Here is a 24,617-nt window from a genome sequence, read left to right on the forward strand (position 1 = left end):
AAGGACGTGAGAATGATAGTATCGCGTGACCATCGAAATTAATATATCGAGAAACAAGCAATCATCGCCGAATAACCTACGTGCGCGATTTTATCGCGCGAAGATTCTCATATCGCGTACTTTCGTCGGCGGGAACGCGTTTTCGATGCTCCACTTTGAACATTATGCCAACAGCGCAACGCAGTCCACCTCCGTAGTCTGGCAAATCGTCGTCACTCAATTTAAATACGGCCAATTATTACGAAATGCTGACTTGGCGAACGAAACTAACTGCATAAACGGCCAGAGACGAGAACAACATTAGCAGTGTGAAAGTATCGACATTATGCCGAGCACGAAGGGTAAGTGATCGAAGAGAAGCCGCTTCAAAGACCATTACTATCGTCGTTTACGCTCTTACAGTATTTTCGCTTGAATTTCGGAAATTTTTCACTGTCGAGAACTGAATTGAATTTACCGTGTGGTAATTTTTTTTTGGCAAGGCCGGTTCGAAGTTAAAATTAAATCGGAAATAATAATAATAATAATCGACGAACTGAGACAGCGAAGAGCAAATTGGTTTCGTTGTGTATCATTATTTGATACTATTTTCATCGCATGTGTTATGTTCTTTTAATTCTTAACCTTAGGAAACTTGATTCCAAATCATGAATTCTACGTTCCTTAGAATAATTAGAATTAGTAAGATGTTAAAAAGAATTTTTAAGAAAGAAATTTTCACCTCGTCTTTTCTCGTTTCGCGATATTTGAACATAGAAACTTGATAAAGATATCTGTCTATGAACGAAGCCTTGTTCCTCTTACTAAAAATTTAAGAAACAAGTTCCACGAATCTACGAATATTCTACATGTTTGTATCAAACGTTCTACATATTTCTGTCAAAAACAACAGATCCCTTTGGAGAGGACGTGTCGCTCCTTTACCCGGACAATCACAGCGATAAGTTCGCCAAGTTTACAGAGACACCCTGTGAAACGCCGATAATCAAAGGCGTAGTAAATCAATTACGAAAATGGCCAGCGGATGTAATGTTCGCATTTCTGGCAGCCTGTCTAATCATAGGAAGCCTGGTTTTCTTGATCTTCCTCACGGTGGCTATTTGTGCGCCCACCGTTGTCGGTAACAGGTGTCTAGCTGTTTCTTTATTATACTCTTGATGGAAAGGATACAGTGAGATCATGAATCAAAGCATTAAATAGGTCTAATAATCGGTCTATCGAATTTCTGATTGCCTTATTATTCGAATTGTTCGAAAGCCAAACTCTTATTCGAACTTTTTGAAAGCCAAACTGATCAGCGCTACTTTTCGCAAATTTCTAATTTCACTACTCGGATACCAAAAAATATGAAAGTTACCAAAGAATGAACGTCGCGTGTCCATAGGTTTGTGTATCGCAAAGAGATGGTAATGCACAATGCTTAACAAATATTCGTAGGAAAGTTTAAGAAAATCTCGCTGTATCAACCATCTTGTCATCGTCTACACGCTATAGTAATCACTAAACTACGGATGTTTACGTAAATTCATGTTTACAATGACTCATAATTTTTATTTATAAATTATTATTTTTATAACTGAATTACCAAAAGGTGGAACTTGAATAGAGATTCGTTCCAGATTCTACCAAATATTATTATATTTCGAGTATTTTTGCGTAATTTCATACATTATACGCATTCTGTACGATTTTGCTCTTTTAAATTTCCCACTTAGCGATTACCATGTTAATAAAAATCAGTCCGCAGTTTACAAAAGAATTTTTCCAGTCTCGCTATATTTTTTCCACCAGGAGCGCTATATCGATCGTTTCAACGATTTCCGTACACGAGGCAGAAATTTTGATATCAACGTTGTTCCATAAATCATTCGATATTTTAGAATAGGAGGAATCTCGAACCTACAAGTCGGAGCATCCAATGCGTACTTTTTCAAACTGGATAATCAGAACTGGTCGACGACGGATTATTGTTACATAGAAACTGCGGCCAGAAGACATCCAGACTTTAATGTAAAACCTTCGAGAGAAATCTTTGAAATTTTAGCGTTTGTCCAAATTCCAGAACGCCGGTGACGCGAATTTTTATCGTAGGTGTACCTGATAAATTTAATAAAGGAGGAGCCTAATAAGGGAAGATTGAATCAGCCGAGTATTAATGGAACAAGACTGGAATCTAAATTGAACGATTCAAATAACTATCATTCCTGGATATCGAGTCGAGAGGATAGGCTTAGGGAACAATTGGTACTTGCAAATGGAAATATAAGGAACGTCAATGTGTCGATCGATAAATTCTTCAAAGGGTGAGATCGACTATAAACTTCTACATTATTCGAGACGGTTTAAACGATTTTGTTTGCAGCTCGAAACTGTGGAAAATTGCGAAAGAATTGGACGACCAAGTCCTGGAAATCGCAGCCAAAGCACAGTTGCTTTGGAGCGTTCCTGGTGTCGTCCTCAAACCGAATATGTTTTGCAATTTAGACTCGATGAAAAGTTATCTTTGCAAGTAAGCAGAACATTTTTATCTGCGTAAAATTTCTTTACGTTGTTCTAAATAATTAGACGGGTGTTCATACGTCTATAAAATCTAAAATTAATTTAGATTTGCACAAAACACAATGCATTTAATGTGCAAAAATTTGTAAAATTTTCAAAGTACACTACAAGCTATAATTATTATGTATTAGGACACTTATCGATATTTAATATAAATTACATATTTTTCGGTAATTTTATTTTCTAGCTAGCTTAGTATAAATCTATTATTTCGTTTATATTTATATAAATTGTAAAATTTGGTACAGTTAGCTGGTAATGTACGAATATCTACGTAAGTTGCATTTTTTTTAATTAGATTCTGCTTCTTCTCAAAAATATGAATCAGCATAAACATCGGTACTCTAATAATAATTCAGGTCGATTATGTTTTGTTCTTCGAACAGCAATAAAGACGAGTGTTTACCAGACAAGCTGGCAACTATTGAGCCAGAAAACGATATTCAGCTAACAGGAGTACCATGTCAAGCTTTCATGGGCTTCATCGTCCAAGAAATATCAAAGAACAACCATAATGGAAAATACACATTGAAGGAAGCGGTAGAAAAATATTGTCCAAGGTAAAATTGAGTCGATAAAAGTCGGACATAAAAATCTTGGTACATCCGCACGCGAAAATAATTATATTTCCTTGTAGATTGTATTACTGTCCAGAAATTCGGATCCTAAACTCGAGCCCAAAGTGTCCAACGAATGCTTTAAACTGCCCTATCGTTTACTCGAGTATACTAACGCATATCACGTGACGACTGATATATTTTATTACAAACTGTACACGCTGTAGCTTATAAAATATAATTTTAGAGAAATGATGTATTCGCTCTTTCGTTCGATTTGTCTCCTTTCCTCGTGAATGTCGATCCTATGCTTCATTTGAAGGTTCTATGTTCGTACAGTCGAAGGACGCCCAGCCACATCCAAATTTCTCCGACTAAATGGCAAAATTTACCATTCGAGTACTGTATGATCGAAAAGCAAATATATACGTGTTAAGGGTCTGAAACATACATATCAGTAAAATTGTGCCTAACGTGTAAGACAGAGCGGTCGATAATGGGAAATAGGAGAAAAATAACCAAATAGCGACAATGGACTCGCTGATGCCGCAAACCAAGTCAGCCAGATAGAGAACTATCGATGGGAGACTCCAACGTGGATTTTTCTACAATATTTACAATTATTAGAGATATACACTACCAGGCAAAAATTTGAGATTTAAAGATTTCTTTGTAGCACTAATTTTAAATTGATAATAAAATTAAGTGATTCAAGGTAGATACAAATAATTCGAAATTTTTAACCAATAGTGTGCATAATTTGTAGTGTGTATATATATGTACTATATATCTTATAGTAATAGCGTGCAACAAAAATCCATAGTTTTAGAACAATTTTTATGTCCTTCTTATCCCACTACGGTACAATTTCTCACAACAAAAGCAAACCATCAACTCTTTTGACAAAGTTCAGCAATGAAATTATTCTAAATAACATATTCTATTGTTGTAGATCTATATAAATAACAGAATTAATGAAATGTTCTCACCGAGATCAAAGAATAAGCAAGCATGCAAATGGCGAAGAAAGAAACAATCGTATAAGGCATAGAGTAGCCTAGGCTCAAAGTGATCACAGCTTTATGAGCATAACCTGGAGCAATCTCTCCATTTTCCAAGATACTATACTCTGTCCGACCATAACGGACGCTATGATAATTCAGAAGTAACATACAGGTAGACAACAACAAAGCTTGAAAAATTCTTAGTATTTCATTTTCAGAAGTTTCGGTAGAATCAATTTTCCCTTCCTTTATGTTTATCTCATTCGTAGAAGGACAAGTAGTTTTAAATTTTTGCGGGGGAAATCCATGATCGGTTGCCTAAAAGAAAAACAGATTCCATCAGATTAACCATCAGTAACCAATTATTTGGTTTATTCGCTTTTAGATTTAGTTCTGATTTTTCATTCGCTTTTGCTTCCATTCTTCAAAACTAATAGGTCAAGGTTTTATGTGAGCCATACAGCACTGCAATAAGCAGAATAATTTGAATGTTTAAAAGCATACAGCTTTCTCCATTAAAACATAACTTTATCCATAGTCCCCACAAGTCAAAGATTTTTTTATCCTACCACTTTCCCCTTGAACCTTCTATGTTCATAGATCAAGAGAATAAATTTTGTATTTAACACCTACACCCCCACTTTCACTGAAATTTTAGGTTAGTTATTGAAAAAGAAATTTATGCACCCATAGATAAAATAGGCGTTATGTTAATTTATAAGATATTTTTGTTATACCATGGTAAAATATTAAAGTATCAGTAAAGTGTTATTACATTTATCCTTATATCTATTTTATTATTATTATGTGAAGTTAAGTTGGAATACAAGAATAGTAAGAGATGGGAAATGAAACTTTTGTAACCCTTCAGGGAATCAAGGAGGTAACTTAACCATTCAAATGAAACCTTCTTTCTCACAGAAAAACTCATCTAACCAGAAACAATGAAATAATTTCTAAGGACTTACTTCGTCGTGTATCGATTGAATTTTACCAGAATACACATTCATCGTGAGAATTTTCCTTTCTTTTTTTTTCTTCCTCTTTTCAATGAGAATCGAAAATTACAGACCTAGGCTCCTTGAAGTGAAACGCATTATGCAACGTTATTCAAATTGTTCAGAGAGGGAAGATTATTGAATCAAAATTATAAGATGATAAGCCGTGTATAACCTTCGGGGGAAATTTCGGTGAATTATTTTTCACTTGCAGAAAATTGCTCGAGTGTTTCGGCTATGAGAATAAGAAAAGAACTTAGAGAATGGCACGTCGTTGCAAACGTTCTGTGCTTTCCAATCTGAAAGCGCTGATTGGAAACAAAAATACGGTGAGTACATGAACACACGTGCGCGTGTGTGGATAACGTCGTTAACGTTGCATTCATCGTTATGCAAACCGGTTAATTGATTGGCAATACATCGTTGAATCGTGAAACTTGGTTGGAATAATTACGAATTATCGAAATTAGGATAGATCAATTCTCTGAGTTAATAATTGGCACGGTTCCAGAAAAGAGTAATCAAAATTCGAATTGCTTTTTCTCGTTTCCGGGTCAAGCTTGGAATCATTTTCGTAAAGTTTGACGAGAATAATCATGAGATTTCGATGTAGACGAAAAATTAACGAACGTAGTGGATATTTAGTTAGTAGCTTTGGTAATGTTCGTGACATTACGATGAGAAACAGGTAGATAATTTATCTAACAATTTTCTAGCGACTTGGACAACTAGCGTGCACCCTGTGCGACCATTACATCATGGGAAATTCTATCTACGTGATCATACTCGGCCTCATTGGGACCGTTAGTCGATCGTAATACTCCTTAATTATTTCCGCATAATAAAACACAAGAGTTCACGAATCTCTTTCGTCTGAACGAAGATAGTGGTTCGTGAACTTTTAAATTCGATTCACCAAATGTTTAATCTAAATTTATTTGAAATATCTTGAAGTACAGTATTGTGCAACTTGATATTATTTTAGATTTGTTGTTGATTCCCAAAAAGTGTTATCTTTTTCAGGAATTATTGGTAATTTACTAGAAAAGAATCTTTTTTTAAAGAATTATATTAGCGATGCTGTTAGGTAATTTTGCAATAAACTCATTTCCTACTATCTTCCATTCTATCTTTAGTACTTCAAATAATTTACTTATACGCCTCTCACTTTCTATATTCTTAAGATACACTTTAAATCATTTTACACGTATTTTATAATATATAATGTACAATTAAGTATCGAAATATTCTTAAAGAATATACATATAAGCTAAGGAAACGATAAAAGAAGATTCGTTTCTATGCAATACTACGTTAAAATATTTCCTAAAATCATGATAAATTACCATCATGAAATTAAGCCTTTTGCACAATACTGTGTACGGAAGAAAATCTTACAAATACACTGCCTAATTAATGACCTAGGTGATTACAGCGTTTGATATCATCCGCATAATAAATTGCAAATTGCCAGTCAGATCACCCTCGCAAACCAGAAACAATGAAACCGGTAATTTATTCAATTCCCCTAACAGTCTTAGAATAGAATTTAATAACAATTAATCGTTCTATTATTAGTACCTTTGGATGTGGAAAGAGATCTAAAGCTAATGACGTCGATTCTGGGAATAGAGCACTACACCTTAATCATGCTGGGAGCAATTACAGTGAGTGATTCGAAGAAATTTCCCTTAAATTCGACATATTAAAGCGAAACGATATTTTTTTCTAGGAATATCCAATGTTACATACACCCTGGCTCTTAATGCAATTGTGCGTGATCATCGTGGAGGTCACTGTATTCTGTGTGAAAGTATTTTTGGATGGACTTCACATAAAACGCGACGAAATTTTATTATCCGTCCTGACCGTACATAATTGGCTTCAAGTGTTTTGTTTGTTCCATAGACAAGCTCGGCAGTCTCGTTAAATCTTTAATTCTAAAAAAAATTTGATAGCAGAAAATGTTTATGCAATTTGAATTATTAAAATTATTGTAAAACCTTGTACACAATGTTTTGATATAATAAAGGATAATCGTACGACGTATATACTTGAAATTGCAGACTACTTACTGTATTGTACCAATTTCGCGTTTGTTGTTAATATATATATATATAATTTAAAAAAAACACGTGGATTGCAGTTTGCTCATAACCTAATGGTTCTATCATGTACGAATAAGTTGATAAAATCCTGTTATAATGTCATTAAAATTAGAAAAAAATGTTACATACGCACGCACAGAGAATAGGAAAGAAAATGGAAAGAATCGGCATGTAAAAAATTTGTCAAAGGTACGAAAAGATATTAAAAATTTAAACTAGCGTGTAATTAAGTATATCTTGCGTTTCTTATTACTATTAATATTGTATTATACAATGTTAGGTAGAAGCACTGTACATGGCACTGATGTGTTTCGCAATATATTGTTTAAGTTGTATCACTTTAGAAGCCGGAGGCCGTTACCCTCACGGGAATCCAGTGACAAAATCGGCCGCATTTAATGCTCTTTTTCGACGAAATTACAGTAACAAAGTTTAAATATTACCGTAAAACTTATCACTTTATTAAAAATCTTCATCCTTGTTTTATATCTTCGAGGAAAACATGCTTGAATATAAAAAATATGAAATTTATATTTTTTAATTTAAAATTTTAGAACAATTTTTAAAATTGTTTATTTTAATATTTGAAATTTAAAAATTCGAAAATTTGAAAATTTTACATTTGAAATCTAACTCGTCTAAAGAAATTAAAACTTTATTCTCAGATTTGAAGATTATAATACTGGTAACAAATATAATCTCTGGACTGATAACTACTCTAATGATGACGTTTGCTGATAGATATGATATTCCTTACTTATATTTACCATGGTTGGTGGATACCATGAAAGGAATGACTTTATGTGAAGGACCAGCGCTTCTAAACTTAGCCAATGAACTTCTATCTAACATTACTCTTCCTACTGCAATATTTATACTTACGACTTTCTTTTTATACGGTACAAAAATCACACACGTCCGTATATTATAAAATAACATTACACAAACATTGATTATTCTAATTGCTTAAATTTTATATTAAATTTTAATATAAATGCATTTCAGTTGAGGAACTTTGCATTTGGAATGATGTATTCATAAGGTTTCAACATTGCTGGAAAAATTACCACAACGAAAAACATTCTGCCATGGAAAAAGCTAAAGAAAAATTATTTGCTATGCGTAATAAAAAATTCATATACCAAAATAATGTTAAGAACGAATTAAACATTGGTGTTGAAAGATTGAAATCTGATAAAAAACCTATCGAATTTTGCAATAACATCAATGATCAAGTTTCTGCTGAAACGCGTTTAAGACCGATTAAAAGTACGATTGAAGATAATAATAACTCTATTCGGAATCAACTATTGGATATAACTGGATAATTCATTTTTAAATAATTCTTTCAAATCCAATTCATAGGCAATATAATTAATTTTAATTCGTATATACATTGATTTACATTTTATAACTATAATTTTTCTCTGCTTTGTTACTTTGATATTTTATAAATTATCTTCATTACATATCTCACAGCAATTTTGTAAAAATTTTTCTGATAATAAAATCAAACATTACTTACCACTGAGGATGACTCCACAGCCATTGAATTCGAAGAATGCACAGTTTCAGCACACTTTCTTGCACCTGAAAGACGAGACCGAAATTTTGTGTGACACCAAACATTGTTAGATGTTATCTATGGCGATCGAGAATCGGAAAAAATTTTTGAATATCGATCGATTAAACAAATCAATATCTTATATCACTTTAATTGTTTGGTAGTTATTCCGATTTATAAGTAGCATTTGTTAATTTTAATTTGCATATATGTAATTTTAATATGCATTAATTTAAATTTTATAATCATAATTGTTCAATCTTTCTTACTACTCCAATATAGTATATATCATTTTTATTAAATATCTCACAGTAATTCTGAGAAAATTTATCGAATAATAATATCAGGCTCTTACTTACCAATAACAATTACCTTCAAAATTCGAAGAATGTACAATTTCACCACAGTTTTTTGCACCTGAAAAACGAAACCGAAATCTTATGTGACGATACACATTGTTAGATTATCCAAGATGGCGATCGAGAATCGCAAGCAATTTGAATAGTTGAATATCGATCTATTGAAAATCAATATTATGTAGTACGTAACTACTGAACTATAAATCAGTATTCTATAGTAAATTATCACGAATTGCATGTCTCTTAATAATTATTTGATAAATATACTGAGCCACATTTTATGTATTTATAGAAAATTTAGACATGTAAATGCAAAGATAGAAAATATTTGAATTATAGATCTAAAGGTATAAAGTATTTGAAATACATGACTATATATAATATTCATATTATATTCACTAAATTGTGAATTTACATAAATGTATTGTATGTGTGTATTTGAATATGATAAGAGATCATACTAATTAAGATTAAAATCAGATATTTAATTAAAAATATATTCAACAATGTTAAAAGATTGTAGCAAGCAACAGACGGTGTCTTGGCTTCTGTAAAAGATATTTCTCAGTATCTATATATTTTTATGCCAATTATTATGTAGCTTGAAATATCATTGCGTAATTATCGTTTTGTGTGCACTTACCAATTTGTATTCAACAAATTCAATAAGTTTCTTTGAAAATTTATGGAACGGCATAGCATACCACTCAACAAAACTGCACAAAAAGATGGAAGCTGCGTGTTAATTTGAAAAACTTTCATTGCGCAGTCTAGGAATATCGATACATCCGGATCAATTGCAATCTTTTCTATATACACTACTAATATAATTTTTCTTAGATTTTTAGAATACAAAATCATGCATTCTTTATTTTCAACATTAAATACTCCACAGTAAATTTTGTTCTTTTCATAAAAAAATATGAAAATTAATTGTTAACTTTCTAATTGTGTCACATCTTATTCGATATATCGAATTAGATTTATCTCGATAGTTGTTTAGAATATATTAAAAATAAGAAATGTTATATTAAATAATATAATAATATAATAAATAAATAATTATAGTAATAATATAGTTGAAGTATGTTTGGTGAAATCAAAATATTACGTTATCTAAATCAATTGTTCCCGCCTAAAAGACTAAATGGCGGTAAAATAAGTACACATGCGTAGTCGAAAGTTCAGTTCACATTGGTGCAGGATAAATCGTTGTGCTCACGATGTGCTTGACGCTCATACAAGTTGTGCGCGTGCCGGTAATAAACCGTTGTTTGGTATAACGGTCATTCCGTTAAATCTTTGCGTCTCTGTACATAAATTTACTTGTAACTGTTTAAGTAAAGTTCGTGATACTCAGAACGTTGCGTGCAACCCACAAGGAACATAGTGAAAGCGTGTCCATCGTTAAAAAACCGTCAAACGTCCAGTAATTCGAACGGAATCAAGGTATGTATATTTTCTTTGTGTTCTACGTGCATTGACCATATTTTTCTTTTTTCCTATAAATTGATAAACGTTCGTATGAATAACCACGTTAAAAAACGAGATATTTCGTATACTCGAGAAAATAAGATGCTGTTAAACAGATTTATCGAAGGAAATAGTAACGTAACGCATAGTTTATTTTTATACGTACATTCTTAGTACAATGAGCTCACAGTTGTACTACTTTTGTTGTTTACCGCGGCACAAAATTATAATATGTTTAATCTATGTACAGACATATATGTACGTATAGGTTGTAATGCGACCATGTCCCGCGTTACATATACCTGTAATGTCTGGTCACGTGTTTTCGTATTCAAATAGCTCATATATACGAAAACTGACATTCTATCTACTTGTATTCGTCTCATCGTGAGTCATGTTCATGCGAACATCGTTTTTGCGAAACATAACCTGCCAGTCCACGATGTAAAAGCGTAATTCTTTAAGTTGTGCAATATTGTAGAGGTTATAAATGATAAAACTTAAAGAACAAGGATATCCTTTATTTATACATAGCTTATTCTTTTATTGCATGTATGATACATTAATTCCAATGTAACAAATAACAAGGATCAGGTAAAAAATATTACAATCAAGAAAATATTATCAGAAAAATGCGTTTCGTTTAAATAAACACTCGGAGAATAGTTTTGCAAGCGTATATATTCGTCTTTTTTTCCTTTTTAAATCATTTTATCATTGAACTAGCAAAACTTAGTCTCCGGGTATGTAGGAGATGCTTTCATTTAAAGCATCCTTATTTTGTTTCTTAAATCTTAATGGACGAATTGCAATTCACAATCCTCTGTATATGATACATTTTGTTGGCATAATTCCTCTTTTGTTTGCTATAACAAGTCGTAGCAAAAGCTAAATTCTTGCAAACACGCATATCGTTGCTTGTATTGGCTCGAACAAGTTTACTGCTATGCTATGCATATTACAAACATGCTTATCTTTCTAATTATAAGGCGATCGAATTATGCTATAGGCATCTATATTACATTACAATCTGTATTGAAATATTTAAGCAAAGATCAACAAATATTGTCTCAGCTTCTACAACGCACAAAAATATTCTTACTTCAAATCAACTCTCACATAAATTTAATCATATTAATTGTAACTGTACAAAAAGAAGACCATATTAGAAGTATATTAAAAATATGTCTAAAAAGACAGACTAGAAACAGTAAGGTTTTCCTTTACTCGTACAGTAATTGACTAATCCGACTGCAAATCAAAACTGAGGTAAACGTGTACTCTGTTCTACTTATCAATGAATAATACTTCTTCAGTTCAGACACCGTACACTCCTCCCACACATATTATCTCATTACTCATGTACCTGCAAATATTTTACTTTATAGTAAAGATCTATATGAAAAGGGGATCTTTGAATTATCTCGATAGGGCAATAAATTTGTGCAAAACTTTAAAGATTTGGAAACTCAAAGATACAAGAGGTATTACTTTAAAGCTTATACATCCCTCTTGAACATATAGTTCTTCACTCATCCATGTATATTTTCTTTGTCAAAGACTAGAGATTGTTAGATAAATTGTACAAAATGTTGCATTTAGAAGGTTTGCCAAAAATTAGGCTCCTTCTATACCTTGCCATGCTTTAGACCGGTCCAAGTTAGTCCCATAAATTTGACAAACACTATGCAACGCGTATTACCTGTTGATAAAACAAACTGCCTTCGAGGTGGTCATTTTCGACTCTGATATCGTTTCTGAAAAAATACTCTCAAAATTGCCTCAATGTCGTGTACCCTGTTTCCATTACTCCCAAATGTCAAACTTCCACCTATATGCTAAAGCCTTCTTACTTTACAGACTGCGAATAACAACTTGACACAAATTGATTGCTCCACACAATGAAAATTCCATAGCTCACAAAATAGTTCATGGTATTGAGCTGCCCATCAAGCTGACTCACTTTCTAGTCAGAATAAATCAGAAACTACACAATCAACTCCTGTGACCCACTTCCCATCATGGATGAATGCAATCACCTTTGGTTTGGAACACGCTTAAAGAGGCGACGACATCGAAACGCTATATTGTAACTTTTGGAAACGACCTTAGACCTCGAAGGCTTCCCACTGCTACGCTATCATAGCAGCAATAGGGCTGAAACGCATTATTTTGCTGAGCAAGATCCATGCAACCGAGGCAAGGGCGCAAAGTGTAACGCCACCCCATCCAAAGTCCATGCTCCAGGAGCTGGTGAATCGTCTGGCCTTGAGAACATTACGGGGAACCGGTCCACCAATTACACCATCCTCAGGGCCGTCGGGTAATCTAGTTCCCCGATCCTGAGCTCTCTTGAAGTGAATTATCGTCAGGGTGAACAACGCGAACGTGGCTAAAACAATTGTTTCGTATTAAAAGGAAACTTCTTAATTTAAAGCAGATGATTATCATTAACATGAAATATTTGAATAATTTTAGAAAATTTTGAATAAGTTAAAAATAAGGCAGATATTTATCTTTATATGGACAATGAAATTCTGTAGCAAGCAGTTTTGCATTTTTTTAAAAAGAAATTCTGCTTACAAAAGACTTAATTGAAGCAAGGGAGTACAAAGAAAAATAGATTCTGGAGTGTTTGGAAACGTCTTATCGGAGGTGAGAGGTATTTGCCTTTTATCGTACTCAACGGCGACCACTAATACCAAGAGGGAAGCTCCTTCGTTGAATAAGAAAATATCTTAATTATTCATGAAAAGTTATTGAACTTCCGATAAAAATGAGTTGATTGCGTGACACAATCGAATACATGGTTCAACGAGGAAATGTAAATTGAATTGCTTGTGATTATCGATTTGTAATTTCATTCTTCACACCTATTACTTTCCAAAAGCAATTTTTCGTATTTACCATCGACGAATAAAGAGCTTGAGAACTTTTTAACAATGTATTCCTCTCTTAAAACAGCTTATTTTGCGGTCGACTTACTAAGTATGCAGAAATCCTTTTGCGGTTACCAGGTTTCCCGCAATCACGATGCTCCACATCGATCAAATTTATTCGGCTAATGGCGATTAACACTTTAATGTCGCTTTAAAAGCTTTCTCGGCAACAAACTCACCTGCTAAAAGATACATCACACCGGTAACGAGGACGGCCGATATTTGATGTCTGCAGAGTCCAAAAAATCCAATGAGAACTGCTGTGCCCAAGATAATCAGACAGACTAGAGAACAGGAGATACTCAAGTTCTGCATCCCTATGAATGAACATGAATTTTTATCGTTTAGAAAAATATTAAAATTATTCTATGAATCGTGTTAAATATAAAATCCATAGAATCTTCGATGCACTTTGCTAGTATCATCAAAAATATTCGTCAGTTATTAGAATTTTTGAGGAGTAAATAATTCAAAAGGAAGAAATTCTCTCTCTTCTGGATGAAATCGATTGAAAAATTGCAACATCTCGACGACAAGTAATCTCGACCCAAATGTCGCAGCTATTCTTTCTTCTCTGCAAAACATTGGAAGCTACACTGTATCGATTTAATTTTCAGTCGCCGTAAATAGAAATCAATTTAACGAGGGTGATCACGTCACAATAATCGTGGAGGTAAAGGAGAGAGAATAAAAGTGAAACAACTATACTTACGATTCTGCCAGGCGGCGCGGATCTCCTCGTGTACTTCGTCAGGCGTCAAGTAGTTAATGCACCTCCCTTGCGGAAAACCTACCTGACCCAGTAGTCGTATTTCCTCCTCTGAAACACGAGAAGTGAAAAAAAGAAATGACGTCATTTTCACGCTGTTCCTTGCGCGACGTGGAACGAAATTGTGAACGGGGTGGATTCCGCTGGTTTCCACTTCTATCCTTACTCTACTCGACTCGATTTTTAATTAAACGATCTTTAAAAGCTTTCCTTCGTGTGGTGAAATTTTGATGAAAAAGCTTGGAAACATTAAATCCCGTATTTAGTCTAAAGAGTATCAAATTGGAGAAAATGTCACTGAATTTTTGTAGCTCTACGTTTATTATACATTTTTGTGTATGCGAAATCTTAATTATTTAATTTGAAAGAACCTTTATTAATTTTTTATGTATGCCCTAAGGTTTAATTGGAAACTCGCTGATTTCACGAGTCGACGGTAACAAAATAACTTGTAATAAACTGGAATCGATCAGTTGGAAAAAGAAAATGAAAATACAGAGTTGGTGTTGTAATTAGGTGCACGCACTGGCCTTAATTCAAATAGAAACAATAAAATGTTGTATTCCCGTGTGGAGAGAGCCGGTTTACACAGATTTACGTGTGATCAGTTAACTCGATACTGGAAATGAGTAGTCGAATTAAGTCTCGGGGTCAGGAGCGCCGAATAGTTGGAGCGTGAGATTCGATATCAGATGCCGAATACTATCGGCTCGTTGGAGAGGATGAACCTGAACGTGGATTTCCGTGAAATGTCAGGAAGACGGGGGGTATAGAAGGTCGTGGAAACTTGGAGAATTGAGCAATAATAAATCCTGAAGCAGAAATAGATCGATCCAAGTTCAGCGGGTCTAGGTTGGCTGTCCTCGTGCCTCCTCTTTCATTTGATAAACTAGCAAAAGAGTTCCAACATAAATTTGATAACGAAGATTTGACATGTGATAAGACAGATAACAGATGAAATATCATTAATGAATTTCCATTCATTCTGCATTCTTTTAACAAAAACATTTCAAGGATGTACTACTGGATTTCAAAGATTACTATATTTACCAAACAATTTCTAGAAGTATAAAATAATTTCAGGATGTGCAGGTCGAGAATATTAGACTGATTTTCATAAAGACCCAGTACATAAAGCAGAAGCAGTGCGTCGCCTGATTTAAACAGCAACGTTCCGTGCTTGGCGTGACCAGAAACCATCAGAGGAAGTTCTCCAGGAGAAAGAAAAAGAAATCTGAAGGAACAAATTACATAGGCACACATTTCCGAAGGTCAAGTTCATTTAATAATAAAAAGCCATCTCATTAATCGTAAAAGACTTACTAATTTTTTTTTTATGAAATTAATATTTTTCAAAATAATCTTTTCTTTTCTCCTTTTAATGTTTCCACTTTCTCACATACAAAAGCTTGCAGCGCAAAGAACCGACGATCCATGAATTCAAATACTTCATACCGCAAAGCTGCTTCAACTTGGATCGAAATAGTAATCGCAGCCTTCCCAATTTTCCCTTGTCCCCGATGTGGCGAGAAAATTAAATGTTCAAATCATACAATCGACAATGAAGGTCTATCCACGCGGGCAAAAAGAAACACGGCCGTCAGAAGCAGAGAAACGTTGAAATTTCAATTGTGATGTTGGACTTTCTTCTCAATTAAACCTTTTCGACGGCAACAAAAACCTGACGAGTCGATGAAACATTGAGAAACAAGGAGAACAGATTTCGTTATGCTGCGTTGCAATTTTCGGTATTGTGATGAATCGTCTTGAGAAGAAAAGAGTGTATGGAATTTTTTGTTTAATGAGATTGCTCGCTAAAACACAAAATAATTGCATCGCTCGTTATGGAGTGCAAACGTAGAAATTAATAATAAAATTATTGATTTCACGAGCTGTACCGATAAGCGAAAGACCAATAATCTCTTTTGTTATCGAAGACAAGCAACTATGCATGTCAGAGAATGGTAGAACGATTTTTCATAAATTGAGCCAAGTGCATAGGTGGTTCTTTTTATAAGCTTTTTTCTGGCAACGTTATACACTTTCTCCTGATAAGATTATATCGTAAAGATAGGCAGACGGATCTTATCGTATTTTACGATAACTGTCTCGCGATTATAGCTATACTTTCCGAGCTAAATGAAAGCAAAACAAGTCGATACTAGCGGCTATCGATTTGAATGTTTATCGTGAGTAATTGTGCTTCGTGATAATGTATCTCGCATTTTGCAAATATTCCATGTATAATATTTTCTGCCCTTCGTAGAATATTTCCTTGATTATCTCTTTTATGGAATAGAATTTTGTTTAATCAAAGGGCACAGAAATCCGGTTTAATTTGAGTTATAACCCGTGCTGGAGCTTCCATGATATCTTGTTTAGTTCGTTGTCTGCGTCACCACACCCTTTCGTACTTTGCCACAATTGACTTTTTCCAGAACAGTTCGTCCATCCTTCCCTAGAAAACGACCCAATTTCTGTCTCTGGATCTAATATTTTCCTTTGGATTTTATCAAACTACTACTGTACTTTCCTGCTTTTTGTAGAATTCGAGAGAATAAGGGCATATATACTACAGGTGGTCAGAAAAAATACTGACAGCTTGAAAAAATCTAACCATCGTATATTCGCTCCTGGCTTGGTATCTTATTTTTGTAATATCGACGTTTCTGTGCTACAGTTTTTTTAGTACTGTAACTCTCTTTTTGTGTTCTTGCATTGTTTTTCTTTTTTTCTCGCTGGCTTTCCTTTTTAACATGCTCGTGCTACTTTCTATTTACTGCTATAATTTACTTTTCAATGAAATTCCTTTTCGATGTCTTTGTATTGTCTTTCTACTGTTGAAATTTCTTCCTTGAAGAGTTCAGTCGTTAAAGTTTGTCCAGTCTCTTCTTTCTGATAAAAGACTTTTTATAAAGTGGTAGTTGATAGCAAGAAATACGTTTGAATACTTTTGCAGCCGCATAAAGTTAATCTTCCTTGAAAAAGTTTCACAAAAGTTTTCGTAAACTGTAAATCTGAACGAATGTTCGCAAATAATTTTTAGTAACATACATGAGAATATGCAATAATATATTTCTTATTTATTTTGTATTTTTACCCTATATACGCATGATGCTTACCAATCGTTGTAGATACTATACTTTAATTAGGAAATATTTAATGAATTAATTTCTGTTTGTTAGGATTTCTGGAATTTCTGTTTGTCCGATACATTCTGCAGTGAGAAATCTAAATCTCAGTTAGGACTGCATAATGTATATACGTATTAGTGTTACGTTAATCTCCATCGAAAAAGAATGTTGCACATATAGCCCTTGGATGTTAATATTAATCAGTGTCATTACTGAAATTCTTTAATCTGAAATCTCGTTATATCATGGAAGCTACTGTAGCATACAGTATCACCATTGTAATGGTTCCTCTGATAAAAGAACAACAAATACGTTCACTCTAACACATATACATTTTTATCTAAATTACAGTAAATCGAATCACTTTGCATTGGAAAGATAGCTATTTTCAGAACTAGAACTTTTTTAGGTATTTTCAAAATTATCTATGTTTGTTATTTTACATTTGCGGTATCCACTATTCTATTCTCTTATTATGGGACGAATTAAAAGTGAGCAAGAGGCATCGATCCGTCACATTTCTTAATTATTTTATTACCACATCGATCTATCATTTTTCGTTTCTTTTGGATGAAAGGTTTAGCATAGTGAAAGTGATTGGCATAAACTTTAGCGAAGGAACGTTCAAGATGTTCATGGTCACAGTATTCCTAGTCAGACAACACGCTGTTTCAGATCATAATCGACTGGTCGATACCTTGGTCAGAGTCAAGGTGGCATCCACCTATAGAACGTCGTTCATACAGAACCGTATCATCGGAGATATGTCGGGACGATTACACATGTATGTGAAAAGGTGTGTGCACATCATTGTATCATTGAAAATTCACGGTCTACCTCAGAACGTTCGAAACAAAGCTGTTTTAAGGAACTATGTATTTAAATTTTGATCTACGGAAACTTAGAGATATTTTTAAAAACATAGTAATATAATTGTTTTATCGGTGACGAATTTTTCGAACGAGATTCGTGAATGAAAAAAACTTATTCAGAAGCTAAGAGTAAATTAAAAAATCCAATAATAGGTGTGGTCTAAAATATCCGTGGAATTTTTTTATGATGTCAAACTATTTTCTGCGTTGTAAGAAAATACCTGTTAATCAGAAATGAACTCACTACTTTACTTTGAATTTTATTTATTAAGTCACTGTGTCATGAAAGTCGATCTAATACAATTATTTTCTTTAATGATGTATGTCTGTTCGTTAAACGTTTCAAAATTCTCACTAGACTGTGATGATAAAATAAAAATTGAGTTTTCTCTCAGGAAAAATCTATAGTCAAGGAATAATCAAAATCCAACAAATCAGCCGGTACTCACCAGTGAGGGAGACGCACATGATCCAAATACCGCCGTACATTGGCACGAGGAAGGTAGCTCGTCTGCTAGGATGATGATTTCTGTGACCGGGAGTTTGCTCTAGCATCGCCACCTGTCCATCCAAGTACCATTTAAGTGTAACATTCGCATGGGTCAAAGCCTCCTTGTCCCAGCCAACTTCCTCCCAGTGATCCGACATTATGGCACCACACAATAATCCGGTCGCTGGAACAGATATGAAACACGTCTCTCTATATTCAACGTTGTATATCGACGTTCCTCTGCACAAGAATGCCCTCGTTACTTTAAATCTCCTCGATTCTATGATCAACCTCTCGGCAATGTGCATATTGATAGAAGGAAAACTAACGAACTTTAACAGTAGCTATCATTCCCAATGTTTTCGCGAATTCTCAAAATCCTCTTAGAAGGTTTCAACGCTTGTAAAACCTTTGTGATCTCGAAGATACTCGCGAGTAATATGTTATAAATTCTTTCAGATACTAACTTTGTAATGGAACATCTGAGTGAAGATTTGTTATACGGGTTGATATCTCAAGCATGCGACTATGTACTGAATGATATTACTTCAACTATAAAGAATAAACTTGATTGGTGATGATTGTTTCGTAACAGAAGCACAGTCAGTGTATAAGATAGCCAATTACCACAGTATGATAGTTTCTGCGTGTCATTTGACCTTCCGAAGAAGCTAACTGCAATGCTGGTAAAACGCCGGAATAATTTTCCTATTGGATGCGGCTTAGGTTGTAGCTATAATAGATACGTATTCTGACGAATATATCAAAGCAGTGAAATATATTTATAGATTCGTACGAGTGTATGCACTTTGGTCTTTAAACGTCTCATCTGTCGGAACAGCAATTTGTCAGAAAATGCATCCACTGTAATCGTAGTCCATCAAGCGGTAATAACTACAATATTGTTGCAACAGTTTCTGTCATAAAAAGTGAATCTCCTCTACTTAAGGAGATACAAGAAGATTCTACGACGTTCGTCGGGATTGACGGCAGTAAGTTTCGCGTTTAACGAGGAGCCTTGAGAAGAGCGTCGTTTTCGCGCCATGGCTAAACTGCATGCTATAGGATATTTCATTGCATAAGAAAACTGACGTGAGCAAGAGCCCTCGAGCATACTAGAGCATAGGAGCACTTCTCTGGAGTGACCATTCCTCACCGCTGAAAAAAAAAATGCACGATACAATGAATTCAACCGGTGGTTGTTGACTCTTCTATTAAGGAAGCTTTTAGGCGAACAAGAAGGAACATTAACAAAGTATACGAACGCGCGAGAGATGATTAAATAGGCCTGGATGAAGTGTTTATGGAAGCAAGTCACATGGTACGACGATGATCTAGTACGATATACGATATGCGTAAAACAGTCTGCATATTCATATATATACATATTTTTGTTAGATTACACTGTTTGGTGCGTCTTAATGTTACGATTATACGGAAACATGCGACGACAATTGCTAAGAATAGATGTTATCTGCGTAAACTACAAATGTGATCAAACACGATGACGCTGCAAAGTACGACGTTTCGCTTCGGATCGGGAACGATAGAGCATCATTATCCACGTGCTTTTCCACTTAACATCCGCCCTCTTAATATACACTTCAAATATCGAATTAATCGATGCACCATTGAAAACGTACACCGGTATCAATTAACGCGATGGAACGAGGATGAATCTACATATTCATTGAAACTCCTCTATCAGTCACAGTATATTTTTACACGTCTTCGTTTACCACACAGACTAAGGACACGACGAAAACATGTTCTCGATTATCGTAGCGTTTAAATCGTGCCTCGTAATGGCCCACAGACACGCTTCTCCGGATCAGCTGATGGTTAACAAATAGGTCTGCACAACACGTTCTACATCGTGCAACGTGCGTCTAGGAAACCAACCGCGGATGCGAGCCAACTTATTAGATTATTTATTACGTAAGATTGATTTTGTCAATTGAGCCGGTTTAGGGAATCCATTCGGACGGCCCAAACAAAAACACGTCGAGCGAAGGAAAGGGGAGTCGAGCACGAAGAATCGTATCTCAATTACCTGCGAAAGTGAGAGCCAACGTTGCAACGAGGAAAATAAGACGTGGAGCTGGGGCCCTGGGTACACGGGTAGGCTCCATCCATGCAGGTGGTGCCCAGGGCGACCGCTGGCAGCCCACTGAAAGCCGCACAACCGTACCGACAGTTGCCAGTTACGCACTGACCAATCGACACCCCCGGAGCTCGTGGTGTTTTCGGTGACTCTCCACCGCTATGAGAGAGCAAACGATCAGCACGCCCTCTCCGTTCTGCGTCGAAGCGCACGAAAATCGACCGACGTACCACCCAACCAACCACCCCACCCGGATGCTGCGGACAACCCACTCTGGTGATTCTCTCCCTTGTTCCTCTCCCTTCTTCTCTTGTTTCCTTCCATTATTCTATTCTTCTTCTTCTTCTTCTTCTTCCCCTTTGCTCGTTCTTTGATTCGATGCACTCTTTTTTGAATTATTGTTCTCCTTCTAGGTGGTACTATTCTTGGCAAAGTTTGTTAAAGACGACGGTGGTTCACCGTATTGTCGTTTTTTACTACTGTTTTTTTGAACTGTGAAGAACTCTTTCTTTCAAGTGTGAAACAGCCTTTCTAAGATAACTCTTTTGAGGAAGCATGCCTTCATAGTAAGATTGTAGTTGTTAAAGGTTTAACGATGCGCTTGATATCGGATGTCTCCTTGGGAGTTTTAATGTCAAATTAAGCTTCTTGCGAAGCTGGATATAATTGGGATACCTAACTTTCTTCTAGAATTATGTGATGTAGAAACTTCAGTAATATCTATTACTAAGCACGGATCATACAAACTTTGAACTAGGAACAAAAATTGCATGACCGCAGGTTGTGGAGCTAGTAGGTCGCAAGAAGTCATTAGCATCGACGTTGCATCATTTCGCGGGATTCTGTTATAAAGGTGAATCTTTGCTCGTTAGCAGGTTGTTTGCAAGAGAATTAGGAAACTGCGATTGTCACTTAACGAGCTGCTTACCTACCATTGTTCTAACGTTAGTAGTACAGTATTCGATATTTAAATGCCTTGCTCTTATCTGAAACATGTCCGAGTTACTCACGCGCCACTCATCTACAACTTGCTTGCTGCCAAGTCGAATTCGTGCGACGTTCTACGAGATTCACTTATTTATTTAGTCAATGTTAATATTAACTAAGAATATATTGCTGTGGCGATAGATATCATTTGCGTAGAAAACGCGACACGTATCGCGCGTAGGTGGAATATTCTGAACACGTTTTAATTGCATTACTGATATCGGACCATTCTCGTGGGCGGATAATCGAAGAATATTCTTTTATCAAAGTCTTGATCATCGATGTGGATCGAATGTTGGAGAAATCACATTTTATAAGAACGCATTTTTCTGTATTAAGTTTCTCTAAACAGAGAGTAAATTTTATGCAAATTCATATTTTTAAAAGATCCAAACGCAAATTTGCATTTAATCCTCTAAATATTTAATCTGGAAGTTTTATTTTTTGTATATTTAAATTTTTCATAAATGCATAAAAATCGTAATCCACTTTGAAAACAGCAACGGAAAAAAATCAACAAAAAAATTTAATTTATCAGATATAATCATATTACGCGATAACCATAACTAAATAAGTAACAATGCATCTGACGTTATAGATGGCCGACGTTGCCGAAAACGCAGCCTTCACTGACCCAGCGACCGCGATCTCCCATGGCAAACGGCATCTCTTAGTCCGGGACTACACCATGGCTGTAACCGCATTGGCACAAGCATGTCAACTGCTCGTCGAAAAACACGGAGACACCGCGGACGAACTCGGCGAGCCTTATTTGCTTTACGGTCGAGCTCTTCTTGGTTTAGCGAGAGAGGAAGCTGGAGTGTTGGGTGGCGGAGTGCCGGGCACAGAAGAAACTGAAGAAGACGATGAAGAGGACGAGGAAGAGGCTGAAGACGAGAAATTGAGCAACGTTGACGAGAAGGAAGAAGAGGAGACTGAAGAACACACAGACAATGGAGCAGTTAACGAGGCAAAAGAGAAAACCGCCACCGAAAACAAAACTGAAGAGTCGGAAGCTGAGCAGGAACTCAAGAAACCGGAAGTTGAGAAAAAAGAAGAGAAGGTAGAAACGAGCAGTGAAAAGAACGAAACAGAAAAATCGGACTCTGATAGGACTGAAGATAGTAAAACGGCGAAACAAACGGTCGAAAAGCCAAAAGAAGATGAGAAATCTGCGGCTGACTCCAGTAAAGATACAAGTAACGCTAATGGACCTTCTTGTTCAACTGAACAAAATGGGGTTGCCAAGGAAAATGGAGAAAATGATGGTGAGGACATAGAAAAGGAAGACGAAGAGGATGAAGTTAACAATCTACAGGTATGAAGATTGTTTAATTTAATTTTCTTCTTTCATTGTTCGTATATGATTATATTAAATTATTGCATTGCAACACATCTTGTAAAGAAACTTACCTTCCTTTGTTGTTTATTATTGCTCATTACGTAATTTCAAAAGAAATTTAAGCAATCGTGTTAGATCCTCGTTTAGAAATGTCTTCTATCTTATAAAACCTCTAATGAACAACAAATATTTGCCCTTAAATTGAAGGTTGCCTGGGAAGTGTTAGAACTAGCGAAACTGGTGCTATTAAAGCGTGGTCAATCCGGTTGGAAGTTACTGGCCGATGCTTATCGACTCTTAGGAGAAGTGGCCATGGAAGGAGGGAACTTTCAGGGTGCTTTGAACGATCTACATCGATGTCTGGAACTTCTGCAACAGATTGAGCCGCGAGAGCCAAGGGCGATAGCCGAAATCCATTATCAGCTTGCATTAGCTCACTCCTTGGGCAACGAATTTGACGCCAGTATTGAAGAATTTAACAAAGCTACGGAATTGCTGGATTCGCGTATCAAAGATTTGGAAGAAATGAAAGAACCTCCCAAAACGGACGATTCTTTCTATACGGTAGAAGGGGAGATTCAAGAACTGAAAGAGTTGCTCCCAGAAATCCAAGAGAAAATCTCAGATATGAAAGACTTTAAGCAGGAAGCTTGCAAACTCGTCATAGAAGGTATCAAAAACAAAGTAGCTGGTGGCTGTTCAAATGGTGCTGGACCAAGTGGTAGCAACGACTCTGCACCTAAAGTTCAAAAACCTGCTAGTGATATATCTCATTTGGTGCGTAAGAAACGGAAAGCCGAAGAGTCAGAGACAGAGATTACATCGCCATACAAAAAGCCGACGCCGGAAAAAACTGTTTGAATGAGTTTGGTGCATCTGAAATGTTCTTGGTACCTTGTTACTTCGTTTAGCGGGGTGAAAATTTGAGGGAAAAATTTTTATTGAAGATGGAATTTTTAGCGCTGGACCAAAATAAGATAAAAATTGGCCATCCCACTGGAAAGACTTTGTATACCAGAAAAGATGTTTTAATAGGAATGGATAGAATATACTAATTTGATTCTATCTCTTTTGTTCGATGATTACAGTTCATATATTGTTTGAAAATTTATGTATCTTATTTCTTTCTTTTTCTCGCTATTTCTGTAACTCATGTATTTATTCTATACCTAATCAGGAATTTGCATCAAATAAGTTGATTATTACATCCAAATTATAATAATTTTTACCTCTTATTTTCTAGGACATATTAAAACATTAAAACATAAGGCTGTTTATGTATAAGTCAAACTAATAAACGTTAAATGCTGATTTTTCTAAATGTGTTATAGCTATGGAACGATTATACATCACATTTT

At 35.2% G+C, this 24,617-nt stretch overlaps 5 protein-coding genes across 10 annotated transcripts; 3 read left to right on the forward strand and 2 right to left on the reverse strand.

The window, feature by feature from the left end:
• Positions 1-184: 184 nt before the first annotated feature.
• Positions 185-3,371, forward strand: LOC117243207. 2 transcript variants are annotated; one of them, XM_033510486.1, is made up of 7 exons: positions 185-341; positions 893-1,127; positions 1,881-2,010; positions 2,092-2,303; positions 2,363-2,509; positions 2,919-3,119; positions 3,197-3,371. In XM_033510486.1, the coding sequence occupies exons 1-7, from the start codon at positions 326-328 to the stop codon at positions 3,303-3,305; spliced, it is 1,050 nt and encodes a 349-aa protein (XP_033366377.1). In that variant the 5' UTR covers positions 185-325; the 3' UTR covers positions 3,306-3,371. The 2 variants fall into 2 exon arrangements, with proteins under 2 accessions (XP_033366377.1, XP_033366378.1); XM_033510487.1 differs by having other exon boundaries at positions 2,946-3,119.
• LOC117242311 lies at positions 3,372-4,541 on the reverse strand. Its single transcript, XM_033508862.1, has 4 exons — positions 4,470-4,541; positions 4,106-4,438; positions 3,568-3,721; positions 3,372-3,490 (listed from the first exon to the last, which is right to left on the reverse strand). The coding sequence occupies exons 1-4, from the start codon at positions 4,539-4,541 to the stop codon at positions 3,429-3,431; spliced, it is 621 nt and encodes a 206-aa protein (XP_033364753.1). The 3' UTR covers positions 3,372-3,428.
• Positions 4,542-5,109: 568 nt separating this feature from the next.
• Positions 5,110-7,161, forward strand: LOC117243208. The gene is made up of 5 exons (XM_033510488.1): positions 5,110-5,447; positions 5,835-5,921; positions 6,544-6,628; positions 6,697-6,785; positions 6,851-7,161. Exons 1-5 carry the CDS (start codon positions 5,382-5,384, stop codon positions 7,046-7,048), a joined length of 525 nt encoding a protein of 174 aa, XP_033366379.1. The 5' UTR covers positions 5,110-5,381; the 3' UTR covers positions 7,049-7,161.
• Positions 7,162-10,356: 3,195 nt separating this feature from the next.
• LOC117242561 (nuclear autoantigenic sperm protein) lies at positions 10,357-24,574 on the forward strand. Of its 2 annotated transcripts, none has more exons than XM_033509362.1 (3): positions 10,357-10,598; positions 22,516-23,235; positions 23,467-24,574. In XM_033509362.1, exons 2-3 carry the CDS (start codon positions 22,516-22,518, stop codon positions 24,118-24,120), a joined length of 1,374 nt encoding a protein of 457 aa, XP_033365253.1. In that variant the 5' UTR covers positions 10,357-10,598; the 3' UTR covers positions 24,121-24,574. The 2 variants fall into 2 exon arrangements, with proteins under 2 accessions (XP_033365253.1, XP_033365248.1); XM_033509357.1 differs by lacking the exon at positions 10,357-10,598 and adding an exon at positions 19,742-20,147.
• LOC117242576 lies at positions 11,128-21,040 on the reverse strand. Of its 4 annotated transcripts, none has more exons than XM_033509374.1 (5): positions 20,880-21,040; positions 18,786-19,010; positions 14,274-14,381; positions 13,741-13,878; positions 11,128-13,014 (listed from the first exon to the last, which is right to left on the reverse strand). In XM_033509374.1, the coding sequence occupies exons 1-5, from the start codon at positions 20,956-20,958 to the stop codon at positions 12,755-12,757; spliced, it is 810 nt and encodes a 269-aa protein (XP_033365265.1). In that variant the 5' UTR covers positions 20,959-21,040; the 3' UTR covers positions 11,128-12,754. The 4 variants fall into 4 exon arrangements, with proteins under 4 accessions (XP_033365265.1, XP_033365291.1, XP_033365272.1 ...); XM_033509400.1 differs by lacking the exon at positions 20,880-21,040 and adding an exon at positions 19,454-19,477; XM_033509381.1 differs by lacking the exon at positions 20,880-21,040 and adding an exon at positions 19,294-19,389.
• Positions 24,575-24,617: the final 43 nt, after the last annotated feature.

Source organism: Bombus vosnesenskii, unplaced genomic scaffold (assembly GCF_011952255.1).
Source record: "Bombus vosnesenskii isolate JDL3184/JDL3185 unplaced genomic scaffold, Bvos_JDL3184-5_v1.1 scf7180000013265, whole genome shotgun sequence".
Lineage (NCBI taxonomy): Eukaryota > Metazoa > Arthropoda > Insecta > Hymenoptera > Apidae > Bombus > Bombus vosnesenskii.